At 39.0% G+C, this 14569-nt stretch overlaps 1 protein-coding gene across 4 annotated transcripts in view; it reads right to left on the minus strand.

Moving 5' to 3' along the window:
• hectd4 (HECT domain containing E3 ubiquitin protein ligase 4) overlaps positions 1-14569 on the minus strand; it is a 295048-nt gene that overhangs the window by 198005 nt on the left and 82474 nt on the right. For all 4 annotated transcript variants that reach the window (XM_087999963.1, XM_087999965.1, XM_087999964.1 and 1 more), the window contains exons 8-10: positions 12044-12236; positions 8758-8919; positions 88-201 (exon numbers count right to left, since the gene is read on the minus strand). In XM_087999963.1, coding sequence (XP_087856089.1) covers positions 88-201; positions 8758-8919; positions 12044-12236 — 469 coding nt within the window. The remainder of the gene's footprint in view (positions 1-87; positions 202-8757; positions 8920-12043; positions 12237-14569) is intronic.

Consider the following 14569-nt stretch of genomic DNA (forward strand, 5'->3'; position numbering starts at 1 on the left):
AAGAGCTCATGGTTTACAACCTACTTTTAACATTAAAAGGTTTGCAATATTATTTGAATCAATCAACCTGCAATACATTCTCCTTACCCAGTCCTGGAACCAGAGCTCCCCGCCCAAGAGAACTTCCAGCTGCATCAATCAGGTCTGCTCGGCTGTTAAATTGGCCATCTGAAATGTTGAAAACCAGGCTAGAGGACAGGACTGAACAGAAAGATATATCAAGTTATAATGAGGAGACAAAGTTACTAATATCTTATTACTCATTGCTTTAGAACCTCTCCTTTGAATTGATAATTTTAATGTGATATTATCCTGTGTGGTAGTTGTGCGATATTAATTCAGCACCTCAAATTGTCACTTAACAGTGACAGTGGTAAGAACAAACTAATAGTATGCCAGTATATACCCCAATCTTACACAATGCAATGTTCTAGTCTAACATCAAGCATTTTTGCAAGAATTAAACTAAAGATGAAAACTGAATGTTTGCCACACTTCAAATGGATCAAATGCAAACCTGCCAGGTATGCAACATGATGCGCCACTCAAATCAGTTGAGAACATCTCTATTATTCCTGAAGAAGGGCTTATGCCCGAAACGTCGATTCTCCTGTTCCCTGGATGCTGCCTGACCTGCTGCGCTGTTCCAGCAACACATTTTCAGTTAACATCTCTATTATACAATTATAACTCTTCGTATTACATTTTAACTAAAAAGCTATTGACTAGATTGCAACAAACACCACCAGAATTTTAACTACACCTTGCAACTGAATGGCAGCAAATAAAATCTAGATGATAACACAATGCCATAACGTAAAACAAAGAATTGCAGATGCTGGAAATCTGAAACAAACAAAAATTGCTGGAGAAACTAGGTCAGGCAGCAGCTGTGGGGAGAAAATAGAGTTAATGTTTTGAATCTGGTGACTTCATCAGAACCACTCCATTTTTGTTATTAAGGTAAAATAAAATGCAAGTGGAAGGACTGCTAGCTTACCAGTGGTCAAAGTTCACACACTATTGTATTGTGAAACACATAACTACCTCCTTTAATATAAAAGCCACATGATTCATAATCATGCAAACCATAAGACGATCATAAATAGGAATAGGAGTAGGCTGTTCAGCCCCTTGAGCCTGGTCCACCATTCAGTAGGATTACAGCTGATCAGACATTCCTCACGTCCATCTCCTGCATTTTACCCATAACCCTTGATTTCCCGATAGATAGATCAAGAATTTGTCTTCAGCCTTAAATATACACAGGGAATCTGCCCCACAGCTTTCTGTGGTAAGGAGTTCCAAAGACACTCAACTCCAAGAGAAATTTCCTCCTCATCTCAGTCTTAAACTGGTAGCCTTTATTGTGAGGCAGCATCTCTGGTCCTAAACTCTTCCATGAGGGGAACATTCCATCAAGTTCCTTAAGAATCCTCATTCTTCTAAACTTCAGCAAATAGAGCCCTAAACTGTTTAGCCTTTGCTTGTAAGACAATCACTCCATGCCAGGGATCATCCTAATGATTCTTCGCTGATGTGCCTTCAATGAACTGATATCTATCCTTAAATAAGGGGACCGAAAGTGCTCAAAGTTCTCCAAGTGTGGTCTCACCAGCACCTTGTACAGTTGGAGTAAGACATCCCTACTCTTATACTCCAACTCCCTTGAAATAAAGGCCAACGTTCCATTAGCCTCCCTGATTATCTATGTGCTAGCTTTGTGTGTTTTGTGCACAGGTACCCCCAAGTCCCTTAAGTGTTGCAGCTTTCTGTAGATTTTCCTCTATCTAAATAATAATTTTTCTTCTCCTTCCAAAATGAACGTCACATTTTCCCACATTACATTCCATTTGCCAACGTTTTGTGCTTACTTAACCTACCAATATCTCGCTGTAAACTGTATCTCTCTTTAGGACAGGTGATGGCCTAGTGGTATTATCACTGGACTGTTAAACCAGAGACCCAGGTAACATTCAAGGTACCAAGGTTCGAATCCCACAATGGCAGATGGTGGGACTAAAAGTCTAATGATGACCATGAAACCATTAGGCAAAAGTAGAGGACTGCAGATGCTGGAAATCAGAGTCTAGATTAGAATGGTGCTGGAAAAGCACAGCAGGTCAGGCAGCATCCGAGGAGTAGGAAAATCAACGTTTCGGGCAAAAGCCCTGTCAATTGTCAGAAGAACCCATTTGGTTCACCAACATCCTTTAAGGAAAGAAACTGCCATCTCACCTGGTCTGGCCTATATGTGACTCCTGTCACACAACAATGTGGTTGACTCTTTACTGCCTTGGGGCAAGGCAGTAAAGGGTGCCTTTCCTCAAGGATGGGGACTTCAAGACCATAGAGCATATTTTTAAGGTGAGAGGAGAAAGATCTTAAAAAGATGGGGTCAGTTGTTATTTTTTTACAGAGAGTGGTTAGTGTGTGGAATGAACTTCCAGAGGAAGTAGTGGATGTGAGTACAGTTACCATATTTAAGCAAAATATTTGGATAAGTACATGAATAAGAGATGTTTGGAGGGATATGGGCCCAGTGCAGGCAGGTGGGTCTTGTTTAGTTTGGGGTTATGGTCGGCATGGTCTGGTTGAACCAAAACATCTGTTTCTGTGCTCTGACATTCTGAATCTATAAGAGCTTCTTCAAATAAGAAAGTGACGTCAAAGTGAACAAAGATGACTGAGGAACTGAATCTGGGAAACTGTTTATGGGGAACAATGAAATGGCAGAGTTAAACAGAAATTTTACATCAATCTTTATGGTGGAAGATACTCTAAACATTCTATTAATACTAAAGCATACATTAAGTATCTTCACCACTGCTAGAGAAGTAGCATTAGTCAAACAAATGGGACTAAAGGCAGGTAAGACACCTGGCTTGCATCCTAGGATCATAGCATCCTAGGGTAAATTGTAGCTGCAGAGATGGTGGATACATTGGTTATAATTTTCCAAAAATCCTTTTATTCCGGAGAAGTACCAGAGAATTTGAAAACTGCCAATGTAACACCCCTATTCGAGAAAGGCGGAAGGCAAAAAGCAGGTAACGTATAGGCTGATTAGCCTAACATCTATTGTTGCAAGAGTACTGGAATCAGTTATTAAAGAAAACATTTGAAAATTCATAATCCAATCAAGCAGAATCAGCATGGCCTCATGAAAGTAAAGTCGTGTCTGATAATTTGAGTTTTTTGAGGAAGTCTGAACCAGTTGATCTGTTGTATTTGGACTTCCAAAAGGCATTTAGCACAACACGTCACAAAACGTTAACTCATGAGATAAAAGCCCATGGTGTTGGAGGTAATATATTAGCCAATTCTCTGCCTACATTAATACTAATGTGTAGAAAATAGTGAGTGGGAATAAGGGGTTCTTTCTCAGGTTGGTGATCTGTGACCAGTAGAGTTCCATAGGGATCAATGCTGGGACCACGACTGTTCACAATATATAATAATGACTTGGAGGAAGAAAGTAAATGTACTGTAGCCAGATTTGCAGAAAACTTAAATAAGTGGAAAAGGCAGTTTTTAAAAACTCATTGGTTCAACCAGACCATGCCGACCATAACCCCAAACTAAACAAGACCCACCTGCCTGCACTTGGCCCATATCCCTCCAAACATCTCTTATTCATGTACTTATCCAAATATTTTGCTTAAACATGGTAACTGTACTCACATCCACTACTTCCTCTGGAAGTTCATTCCACACACTAACCACTCTCTGTAAAAAATAACAACTGACCCCATCTTTTTAAGATCTTTCTCCTCTCACCTTAAAAATATGCTCTATGGTCTTGAAGTCCCCATCCTTGAGGAAAGGCACCTACCATTCACCTTACCTATACCTCTCATGACTTTACAAACTTCTAGAAGGTCACCCCTCATCCTCCTATGCTCCAGTAAAAAAAAGTCTTAGCCCATCCAGCCTCTTCTTATAGCTCAAACCCTCCATTTCCAGAAACATCCTGGTAAAGCCCTGTCACCTAAAGAATTGTGGATGCTGGACATCAGAATCAGAAACAGAAATTGCTGGAAAAGTTCAGCAAGGCTGGCAGCATCTGTACAGAGAAATCTGAGTTAATGTTTTGGGTTCAGTGACCCTTCCTCAGAACTGAATTCATCCCAGTTTTCACTGACTTCTGCTTGCATATATGCCTTTTCTTTCAACGTAATACTCTCAACTTCCTTGGTTAGCCATGGCTGGTTTATCTATCTCTTAGAAATTTTCCTTCTTACTGGGACATATTTTTACTGGGAGTACTATGAATTATCTCCTTAAATGCCTGCCATTGCTTGCCTAATGTTATTCCTGCTCATTCCGCCTAGTTCTCTTTAGCTAACCCTATTCTCATTACATTGTAATTACCCTTATTTAAGTTAAACACTCTTGTTCCCAAACGAAGCTTCTCGCCCCCAAACTGCATATTAAACTCTATCATGTTATGATAGAGTTTAATATCCTTTACCCAACTCATTCATTAAATATGCCTTTAACAGATCCAAAATAGCGTGTTCCCTGATTGACTCAATGACACATTGCTCTAGGAAAATATCCCTAAGTACTATGACTTCGTTGTCATAGCTACACTTGCCAATTTGATTAACCAAAACAACAAGATCAAAGTCACCTATGGTTATTGCTCTATTCTTTATAAATGCTCTTATTATTTGTAATTTGTAGCCTTGCCTTCAGATTGACTACTGTTTGGGAGTCTGCACACTACACCTAGCAATGTCTTCTTGCCCTTATTTTTCTCTTTACCTCCGCCTGAATGGATTCTACATCACCCAAGCCTAGATCGTCTCTCAATTATCATAGCTTTTCTTAATAACAGCTTTACCCCATTATCTCTTCCATCCCATCTGCCTCGCTGAAAGATCCCATATCTTTGATCTCCCTGTAACTAAGTTTCCATAACAGCTACGAGATCATATTCACTTACTTCAATTTGCATCAGTTTGTCAACCTTATTCTGAATGCTTTGTGCATGAAAGATACAAAGCCTTTAAATTTGTTCTGTAATCAAATTTCTGCACACTTTATGGTTCCTTGGTACATTTTGACATTCACACATTGTTATCAGAAAATAAAAAAGGAGTCAGTCGATCCCATCCATACCTATTCCTTTGATTTCTGTCCCATCAGAACATCTTTTGCCACTACTGGTACCAGTGTCCCATGAATTTGAACCTGTATTTCCCACATCGATCTTTCAGCCACGCATAGATCTCTTTAATCTTGACTCTAGCAATTAGCTTGTGGTTTAGGTAGTAATCCAGAAGTTACCATCTTTTTGGTTCTGCCTTTTAATTTAGACCTTAACTACTCATATTCCTTCAGTAGAACCTTTTTCTTCATTTTACCAATATTGTTGGTACCTATGTGGAAATCAACAACTGTATCTTTCCTCTCCCACTCCAAGTCCCTTCGCAACCTAGATGAGCTATCCCGAAACTGGCACAGGCTTTCTGGACTCTTGATCAGAATACATCATATATTCCCCTGGACTATACAACCCCGAATTACAAGTACATTTCTTCACCCACTTAAATAGTCCCCTTTACCATGGTGCTATTGGCAGTTCGCTCACCTCCCTTCAGCCTGTGCTCTCGACTATACAGGGCCTAAGAATCTCAAACCTGTTACGTAAGAGCTGAAGCTCCTATAGCACTCTCTCGACTTCTCTAAATTCAAATTTATTCAACTCATTATTCTCTTACTGATAATTGCTAAGCCGCCTCCAAACACATTTCTTTCTCTAGACAAGCAAGTGGTGCAGATAGCTCAGCCCTATGGTGCGATAGTCAGCTGAGACTTTACAAACGAGCAACCCAGATTCAATTCAATTACCTTTTTTCAAATCTTCAATTTCCATAAAGTGTCTCATTTTTGCTTACTACCATGCCAGACTCAGAGTTGCCAGTTACCTCCCAGCCAATAACCTCCAGCAATCCATTCTTAATCAATGTACTGCTAACTGTTTTTTAGACCTTGGTGTGGTCTGCAATCGATGTTTTAAATCTTCAGACAATTCTGTGTTAATGTGTTTAAAGGTTTCCTTGCAGTAAGAAACTGTAGAATCTATTCACTGTAACTTATTAAATAATGACAATTAGTATCCAACAATGCAAAATCAACTCAATTTTATAAAATACTTAATACAAGAGCATTATACCAGAAGTACTTCCAATTCTAACAAATTATTTATTAAGAATGTGCAAGGGAACAATCAACTCCGAAACAAAAACAAATTACGGAAATCTACAATAAAAACAGAAAATGCTGGTAATGCAGAGGTTGTCAGACAGTATCAGCACAGGGAAAGACTGAATTAAAACTAAGTCAATTATAGAACTCAAAAAACAGAAATTAAAAGGGTCTTAGTGCAGAGTCACAGAAAGGACAGAGCAACAAAGATCAAAAAAGTTCTTTGATAGGATAAGTGGTGTGAAAGATGAAATGACAAAAATGACAAAAGGGACAATGGTGAAATACAAAGAGGTTGGCAATAAAATGGATTGGATGCCGAGGCTAAAGATTAGACTGGAATGGGTGGGGGAATTAAAATGACGAGCAAATTGTAACTTCTTCACTCCTGGCAAAAGAGAACTGACCTAAAATATTATCTTCAGAGATGCTGCCAACATGTTATTTCCAGCATTTTCTATTTTTACTGACACTTAACCGTTAACTGGCTTTGCACTTAATCAGTATGGTCTGTACTAAAGCAGTTAAATTCCTCTACACCTCACTGTAAGAGCTACCACAAAAGTATATGCATGAAATTTGTTGACTCTCACTCCATACATCCCAGATGCACAAGTGTACATTCTGTTCTGCTTAACTTTGACTTATTACAATTGAGATGGAAGGAGTGCACTGTCTTTTTCTACTTCACTATTCCAATAACATGAAATTTATTATTCTACGGGTTCCTAAAATGGCCAGTCATATACCTTTTCTGTATTAAGAGTTAAAACAAAAAATCCATCAACCAGAATATTTAAAAAAGAAATGTTTTATTATAAGCAGAATATGCATTCAATGACAATGCAAAAATGGGTTGAAACATTTAATGTATAATACAAAAGTATGAATACTTAACCTTCTAAATAACCCAGCACCCACAGTACTGTGGAGAGAATTACTTCGAATATAGAAACAGAGAACATTATAGCGCAGTACAGGCCCTTCAGCCCTCGATGTTGTACTGACCTGTGAAACTAATCTGATATCCATCTAATCTACACCGTTCCATTATTTTCCATATGTCCAAAGCCCATTTAAATGCCCTTAACATCGGCGAGTCTACTACTGGTGCAGGCAGGCCATTCCACGCCCCTACTACTCTGAGTAAAAAAAAAACTACCCCTAGACCCGGGTTCAATTCCCGCCTCGGGCAACTGTCTGTGTGGAGTTTGCACATTCTGCATGGGTTTCCTCCGGGTGCTCCAGTTTCCTCCCACAGTCCAAAGATGTGCAGGTTAGGTGAATTGGCCATGCTAAATTGCCTGTAGTGTTAGGTGAAGGGTAAATGTAGGGGTCTGGGTGGGTTGCTCTTCGGAGGGTCGGTGTGGACTTGGGCCGAAGGGCCTGTTTCCACACTGTAAGAAATTAATCTAATCTGTCCTAAATCTATCACCCTTCAATTTAAAGTTATGTCCCCTCGTGTTGGCCTTCACCATCCGAGGAAAAAAGCTCTCACTGTCCATCCTATCTAACCCTCTGATTATCTTGCAAGTCTCAATTAAGCCACCTCTCAACCTTCTTCTAATGAAAACGGCCTCAGTTCCCTCAGCCTTCCCTCGTAAGACCTTCCTTCCTTCCTTACCAGGCAACATCCTAGTAAATCTCCTCTGAACTCTTTCCAAAGCTTCCACATCCCTCCCATAATGCGGTGACCAGAACTGTACGCAATACACCAGGTGTCTTGTACAGCTGAAGCATGATCTTGTGGCTCCGAAGCTCAGTTCCTCTACCAGGAAGGAAAATCACTTTTGGCCAAAATGTATTACTATTCGATGGGGATTAAAGTACAAGGAGTAGACTGCTCAGATGGCTATCACTGTAGCATTCTGGCATGTGTTGAGTGGCGTCGTGAAACATAGGTGGATGCCTGAAAGAGTTTGCCAAAGTAGCTCACCTCGGGAAACATAAGATTGAGGTTTCTTCTGGAGAATCCTCTTCAGAGGAATGGAGGGTTCAGACTGGACAGAGATTCAGATCCCACACCAAACCACACTAGGTTTTCCAGAAACATGAGAGCTGGCTGGGAACTTAATTTCTTCTCCAGACAGGCCAGCAACTGAATCTAACTAATCGCTGAAACAAAAGCTGCAACCTAACAGTTGTATAGCCAGACAGGGGGGGGGGGGGGGGGGGGTCTGCAGAAAACAAGCACTTATCATAAGGCAGATGATTTTCAAGAAATGCCTTATTTTAGAAAAATGTTCAATACCGATTCATTGATCTCTTGAAAATATCCAGGTATTCATAATCCTTCAAACTCAAAATAGCACTTCAGGCAAATAATCCTGCACAGCTGAACTAATGGTTACTGTAATGATGGCAAGAATTTGAAACATCACAAATCGCATATTTGGCCTACCAATGAAGTATACTGCTGCCAAAGATCTTCAAGTATTGATACCAGGCAATACTGAAAAACACACTTCAAAGAGCTAGCTAACATATTAAGGCAATGGTTTCCATACTTGAGAAGAATCTTGAAAATTGCATTTGACTTACCTTTTAAAGAGGACAATCCACTTGTGCCACCAAACAGAGAGCGTGTTGCAGAACTCCCAGATCCTCCTGGTGGTGCAGTAAGCATAACCAGGTACGTTCCACACGTATACATTGGTGTCTTCCTTAATGTTTTCAAAGGCAAGCCGCAACTTGTATTTGCTGCTACATTTGGTAGAGGAAATGAAGTCACATATTGGTAATATTCAATACCTATCTCTGAAGGGGTAAAGGTGGCTGATTACCCTTTTGAGTCAATAAAACAAAAGAACTATGAATGTTGGAAATCTGGAACACAATAAAAATGCTGGAGAAACTCAGCATCTGTGGACAGAAAGCAGAATTAATGTTTCGGCCAGTGATCCTTCTTCAGTTTTACTAAAAGATAATTGGTCGACAATGTCCTTTTCCCTAACCATCTCCTCACATCATTAACTTTTGGATAATGAAATATCTCAAGATAGGATTTATTTTCAGTTTAAAAGATAAATCTACATGCAAGTTATAAAATAATTAGATCGACCCAACATTGGTAGCTTGCAATATTCTCAAATTTAAAACAGATTTTAACACATTAACTTAAGATCAATATTAAAACCCTTATGTTCTGCAACATGCTCCATAAAACGCATTGAATCTGAATCAAGATTAGAAAATGTCTGCATTTGTCATACCCAGATAAAAAAAATGCAGCCCAGTAACAAAGCAGAACACTTTGAATATCTATACCTTACAGATTCAAGAAAAAACTCCACCAGACTCAGTTTGGTCTACAGTACATACTGTGCTTGTATGCAGGTTTTATTTTAGGAAAAGCAACGCCAAACACAAGGGTCCAAGTTCAAAAGCTCCATGAAATAAACTTCCTTCCACTAAGGAAGGTGTCAAGACAGTTTCAAAAGAAATTTAAATCAAAAGACTTCATTGCAATGACTACCTTTAAACTGCATTGACATGGAAGCAGATTTCACAACCCTCACGATTGTCTATTTGGAGATGCACTGTCCAGTAATGGGCTAATAAAAAGGAAAATGCCAAAGGAATTTGATAAGAAAGAAAAACATATTTCAAAAGTGCAACAATTTTAAAACAAACTGTTTTAACCAGACTAACAGTTAGGTAACTTCCTTCCATATGTTTTAGTTTTATTTCAAAACTCATACGTGAGCAATATCAGTTTTCATAGTGATGGATCAAACTTTGTCCAGGAAGTCTAAGTAGTTTTTGAGGTGGGTAACTATACAAATTAGCAAGTAAATGGTCAATAGAAATTGTCTTCAACATGGATAAATCAATTCAGCTTCTGACTAATGAGGAACACAGGCAGAGGTATCTTGAAGCTGAGATGTCTGACCTCCAAAAACCACAACCATCATTCTTTGAATTGGTTACGATTTCAACTGGAAGACAGCATGATTCTGCCTGAAATCTGTCATTTTCCCCTTCTCTTTCCAAAATAAAATAATATTTTTGAAAAGAAAAATGTTTTTAGCAAAGCAACAATGATCAATAAGGAAAGCACAAACATTTTACTAACTACATTTTTTTCATTTCACTGAATTTAGATTTAGATTACTTACAGTGTGGAAACAGACCCTTCGGTCTACACCGACCCTCTGAAGAGCAACCCACCCAGACCCATTCCCCTACATTTACCCCTTCACCTAACACTACAGGCAATTTAGCATGGCCAATTCACCTAACCTGCACATTTTTGGACTGTGGGAGGAAACCGGAGCACCTGGAGGAAACCCACGCAGACATGGGGAGAATGTGCAAACATTACACAGACAGTTGCCGGAGGCAGGAATTGAACCCGGGTCTCTGGCGCTGTGAGGCAGCAGTGCTAACCACTGTGCCACCATGCCACCCATCTGTGCCACCATGCCGCCCATTTAATAGCTGTAGCTGTAGGTTCAGTAAAGTTAATTTCTATGTTGGCAAAGTTTCAAAATTTTGCTTTTCCCAAAAGTATTGTGCATTCAATAACAAATCTTATTTCGTCAGAACAGTAGATGAAAACAATTTCAACACTAACTTCTTCATTTTTGTATCATTCTCTCCTGTTATTATAAGCAATATTTTGGTGAAGGTCAGGGGTGTTAGTGATTGGAACAATTGGCAAACTTGGTCACCTGACAGTTTCAGTATTGACCATATGATACAAGGTGTAGAACATTATATTAAAAATTTCTTCATCCTCTTTAATTACTTTGATTGCAAATTCTGCAAATTGACTACCATTTTCTGCTATTCAGCTGAAGTATTCAGAAACAAACTAGGAGCTGTTTTGTACTCAAAATTAGATCAAGATTTCCCTTAAATCTGCAAGACTTATACACTTAATGGTTATGTCCGAGAGAGTGTTGTTGAACAAAGAGACCTTAGAATGCAGGATCATAGCTCCTTGAAAGTGGAGTCGCAGGTAAATAGGATATTGAAGACGGCGTTTGGTATGCTTTCCTTTATTGGTCAGGGTATTGAGTACAGGATTGGGAGATCACATTGTGGCTGTACAGGACATTGGTTAGGCCACTGTTGGAATATTGCGTGCAATTCTAGTCTCCTTCCTATCGCAAAGATGTTGTGAATATTGAAAGAGTTCAGAAAAGATTTACAAGGATGCTGCCAGGGTTGGAGGAATTGAGCTATAGGGAGAGGTTGAACAGGCTAAGACTGTTTTCCCTGGAGCGTCGAGGCTGATGGGTGACCTTACAGAGGTTTACAAAATCATGAGGGGTATGGATAGGTTAAATAGACAAGGTCTTTTCCCTGGGGTGGGTGAGTCCAGAACTAGAGGGCATAGAGGTTTAGGGTGAGAGGGGAAATATATAAAAGAGACCTAAGGGGCAACTTTTTCATGCAGAGGGTGGTACTTGTGTGTAATAAGCTGCCAGAGGAAGTGGTGGAGGCTAGTACAATTGCAACATTTAAAAGGCATTTGGATGGGTATATGAATAGGAAGGGTTTGGAGGAATATGGGCCAGGTGCTGGCAGGTAGGACTAGATTGGGTTGGGATATCTGGTTGGCATGGACGGGTTGGACCGAAGGGTCTGTTTCCGTGCTGTACATCTCTATGACCACAATTATCACAAGAGAAGTTTCTCATGCCAGCCTGGGCTCGATACAAACACCAATCCAAAAAAATCAAACTCACCACACTACCAATATACTCTTCTGATCATTTTTACCTATGTGGAAGATGAGAGCGGAACTACATGATCAGTTATCTAAACAAAATGTTTTAAGCCACAGGATGATCACTACTTTTATTTAAAAGAATCTTACCAGAATGATCTTCCTTCAATGTGTTGGTAATTGTGGAACCAGTAAGAGCAGCCAATGTAGCTGAAGGGGAGCCACGATATCGGGAAAGTCGACTCAGTAGCATTTCATTTATACTTTTTGCAGATTCCCCTTCTTTTCTAGTTATGATAGTTCGTTCCTGGAGAGGGCATGCTGTGCAGCTGTCATTGTGCATCTACAACAGAAACACTCAAACGGTCATGACTGTGGGGAAATTTAGCACCAACAAACATTAAAGTACAAACATTATAATTCTGGACTGAAATCCTTCAAAGTAGTTCAGACTGGTATCCGACATTTTCCAAGAACTGCAGTTAGCGTTCCAGATATGGGTCTGATCTGATGAAGGGTCACTGACCTAAAACATTAACTGTTTCTTTACACAGAGGATTTCCAGCATTTTGTTTTTGTTTCAGATTTCAAATAATCACAATACAGGATTTTATATCAAGTTTGTGATCTTGCTTGGTCTGTCATAAAAAAAAATGTGGGAGATAACTGAATTTTTATGTATTACCTTTCGAAAAACAGATTAGAAGCATTTTTTTTTGGAGAGAGATCTCATGAGATCTATTTTGTGGTGGTCAAAACATGACTCAGTCCTCACTTATGGCTTGAGTTGCTTTAACAGCTAATATTAAAAGGACACTGTTGTTAGGCTAAGGCTTACTTCAGTCTTTTAAATGTAATTTCTCAGTTCCTAATTTTTTTTTGCTAAATACCTATCTCAGTCTGCAAGTTAATATTTAATCAGCCTACATGTGAGGTCAAGATATTAAATTTTAATAAACAAGTTAATATATGAACATTAATACCCAAATGCAGTTATGCTAATTCGGTCTTGCCTCTCTCCAATTTTCTCAATTCAGCTCTGAAGATGTCAGTTATTAGCTGAGGTACAATTAATTAAGCACTGGCTGATCTCCAATACATCATCCAAGAGGTCATTCATTGTGGAATTATTGACAATAGAAGGCTATTCAAACAGAATTGGCTTTAAAGTCCACTTCTGATCCTGTCCGCACCTGATATCCACCTATGTGTCACCTGCATTTGCGATCACATGATAGTAATTATGAGTAGAAAACTAACTTACTTCTTTCCTACTCAGAAGTACTAAAATCAAGTGCTGCCCCTCCATTAACTATCTGTTTGATTAGGATAGAATAGATTTGCAGTGCTGGAATTGTTTTTTGCAGTTGGAGTACGGGGGTATGAGAGAGAGAGGCATTTGGTTGGGGGTCCTGGGAGTGGGGTTTGGAGAAGAAGCTGGGTGGGTGGAGAGGATGAGAGAAGATGGGTAGAGAGCGAGAGCGAGAGACAGGGACAGAGAAAAGGAGAGGTATAGAGAGACAGAGAAGGAAGGAAAGATGGGGTGGAGAGAGGGGGAGGGGAGAGAGAGAACGGATGAAAGCAAAATAAATTAGGAAAACAAGGACAGGTCATTAAAAAAATTGAAAAGTAATATCATGGAAAACTCATATTTTAAAGATACATCAAGAGCAATAGGATAACCAAATAAAGGATCAATAAAAGGCTGAAAAGGTGAAGTGTTTGGAGACAGAAACCTCTTTGCAATGATATTTTGTATTTGTTTTCACAAGAGGGGAACAATACTGCAGTTAAGGAGGACTGTGAAATATTAGATGAGATAAAAAGTGAGGAGGTAAAATTAAGAAATCTGCATCCTTGAAAATAGAAAATCACCTGGCCCTGAGGAAGTGTTTCCCAGGGTACTAGTGGAAATAAAGGAAAAGCAGCAGGAAAGTCTGATCATCATTTTTCAAAATCATGATTCTAGAGCATTGCTAACATTGTAAGATTGTTTAAAAAGGGAGGAACGGATGTTCCAAATAATTATTAAGCAGTCAGCTTAAATGGTGGTGTTGGGCAAGTCACAGAAAAACCAAACCAAATGCTCAACCAGATTCAGCCAGATGAACAAGTACATTGTGGTGGATTTACAATTTAAAGTTTGAAAAAACGTTGTTTGAGTAGCTGCAATAAATCACTTTTCTTTTAAAGTAATTGTTGGCTACAACAATTTTGGTACAAGATACCTTTTTTCTTTAGCAGTGCACTTTGTTGCTTTTCACAATGTTAATTTTGTCCAATTATGATTAATGCTGGAATACCTATATATGGGAATTCAATTCAAATTTTTAAATTAGGAATCTAAATATCTCCCTTCTCATCATTTTGCTTCCTGGTTAGCACTTTCTAAACTACACACCAATTGCAACTGGAGTGACAGATGAGCAATATATATAGAACCTTGACTTGAAACAGCAGAACAAATTTCAAAGTATTTCAGTACTGTATCATATTTACAGTGATGTCTTCCATACAAATAAGTGTGAAAACAATGGACAAAACTGGCATTTCCAACATACAACAAATTTGAGATTTAAAAACAATTCATTCGGCAAATGGAAGGCTAGATCATGATGGCTTAACAAACCAAACATGCCTAAATCAGATTTAAAGTAAAATTATGGAGAACCTTAC

This window comes from Chiloscyllium plagiosum, unplaced genomic scaffold (assembly GCF_037043375.1).
Source record: "Chiloscyllium plagiosum isolate Xiang-an unplaced genomic scaffold, Cpla_swu_hap1 HiC_scaffold_24, whole genome shotgun sequence".
Taxonomy (NCBI): Eukaryota; Metazoa; Chordata; class Chondrichthyes; order Orectolobiformes; family Hemiscylliidae; genus Chiloscyllium; species Chiloscyllium plagiosum.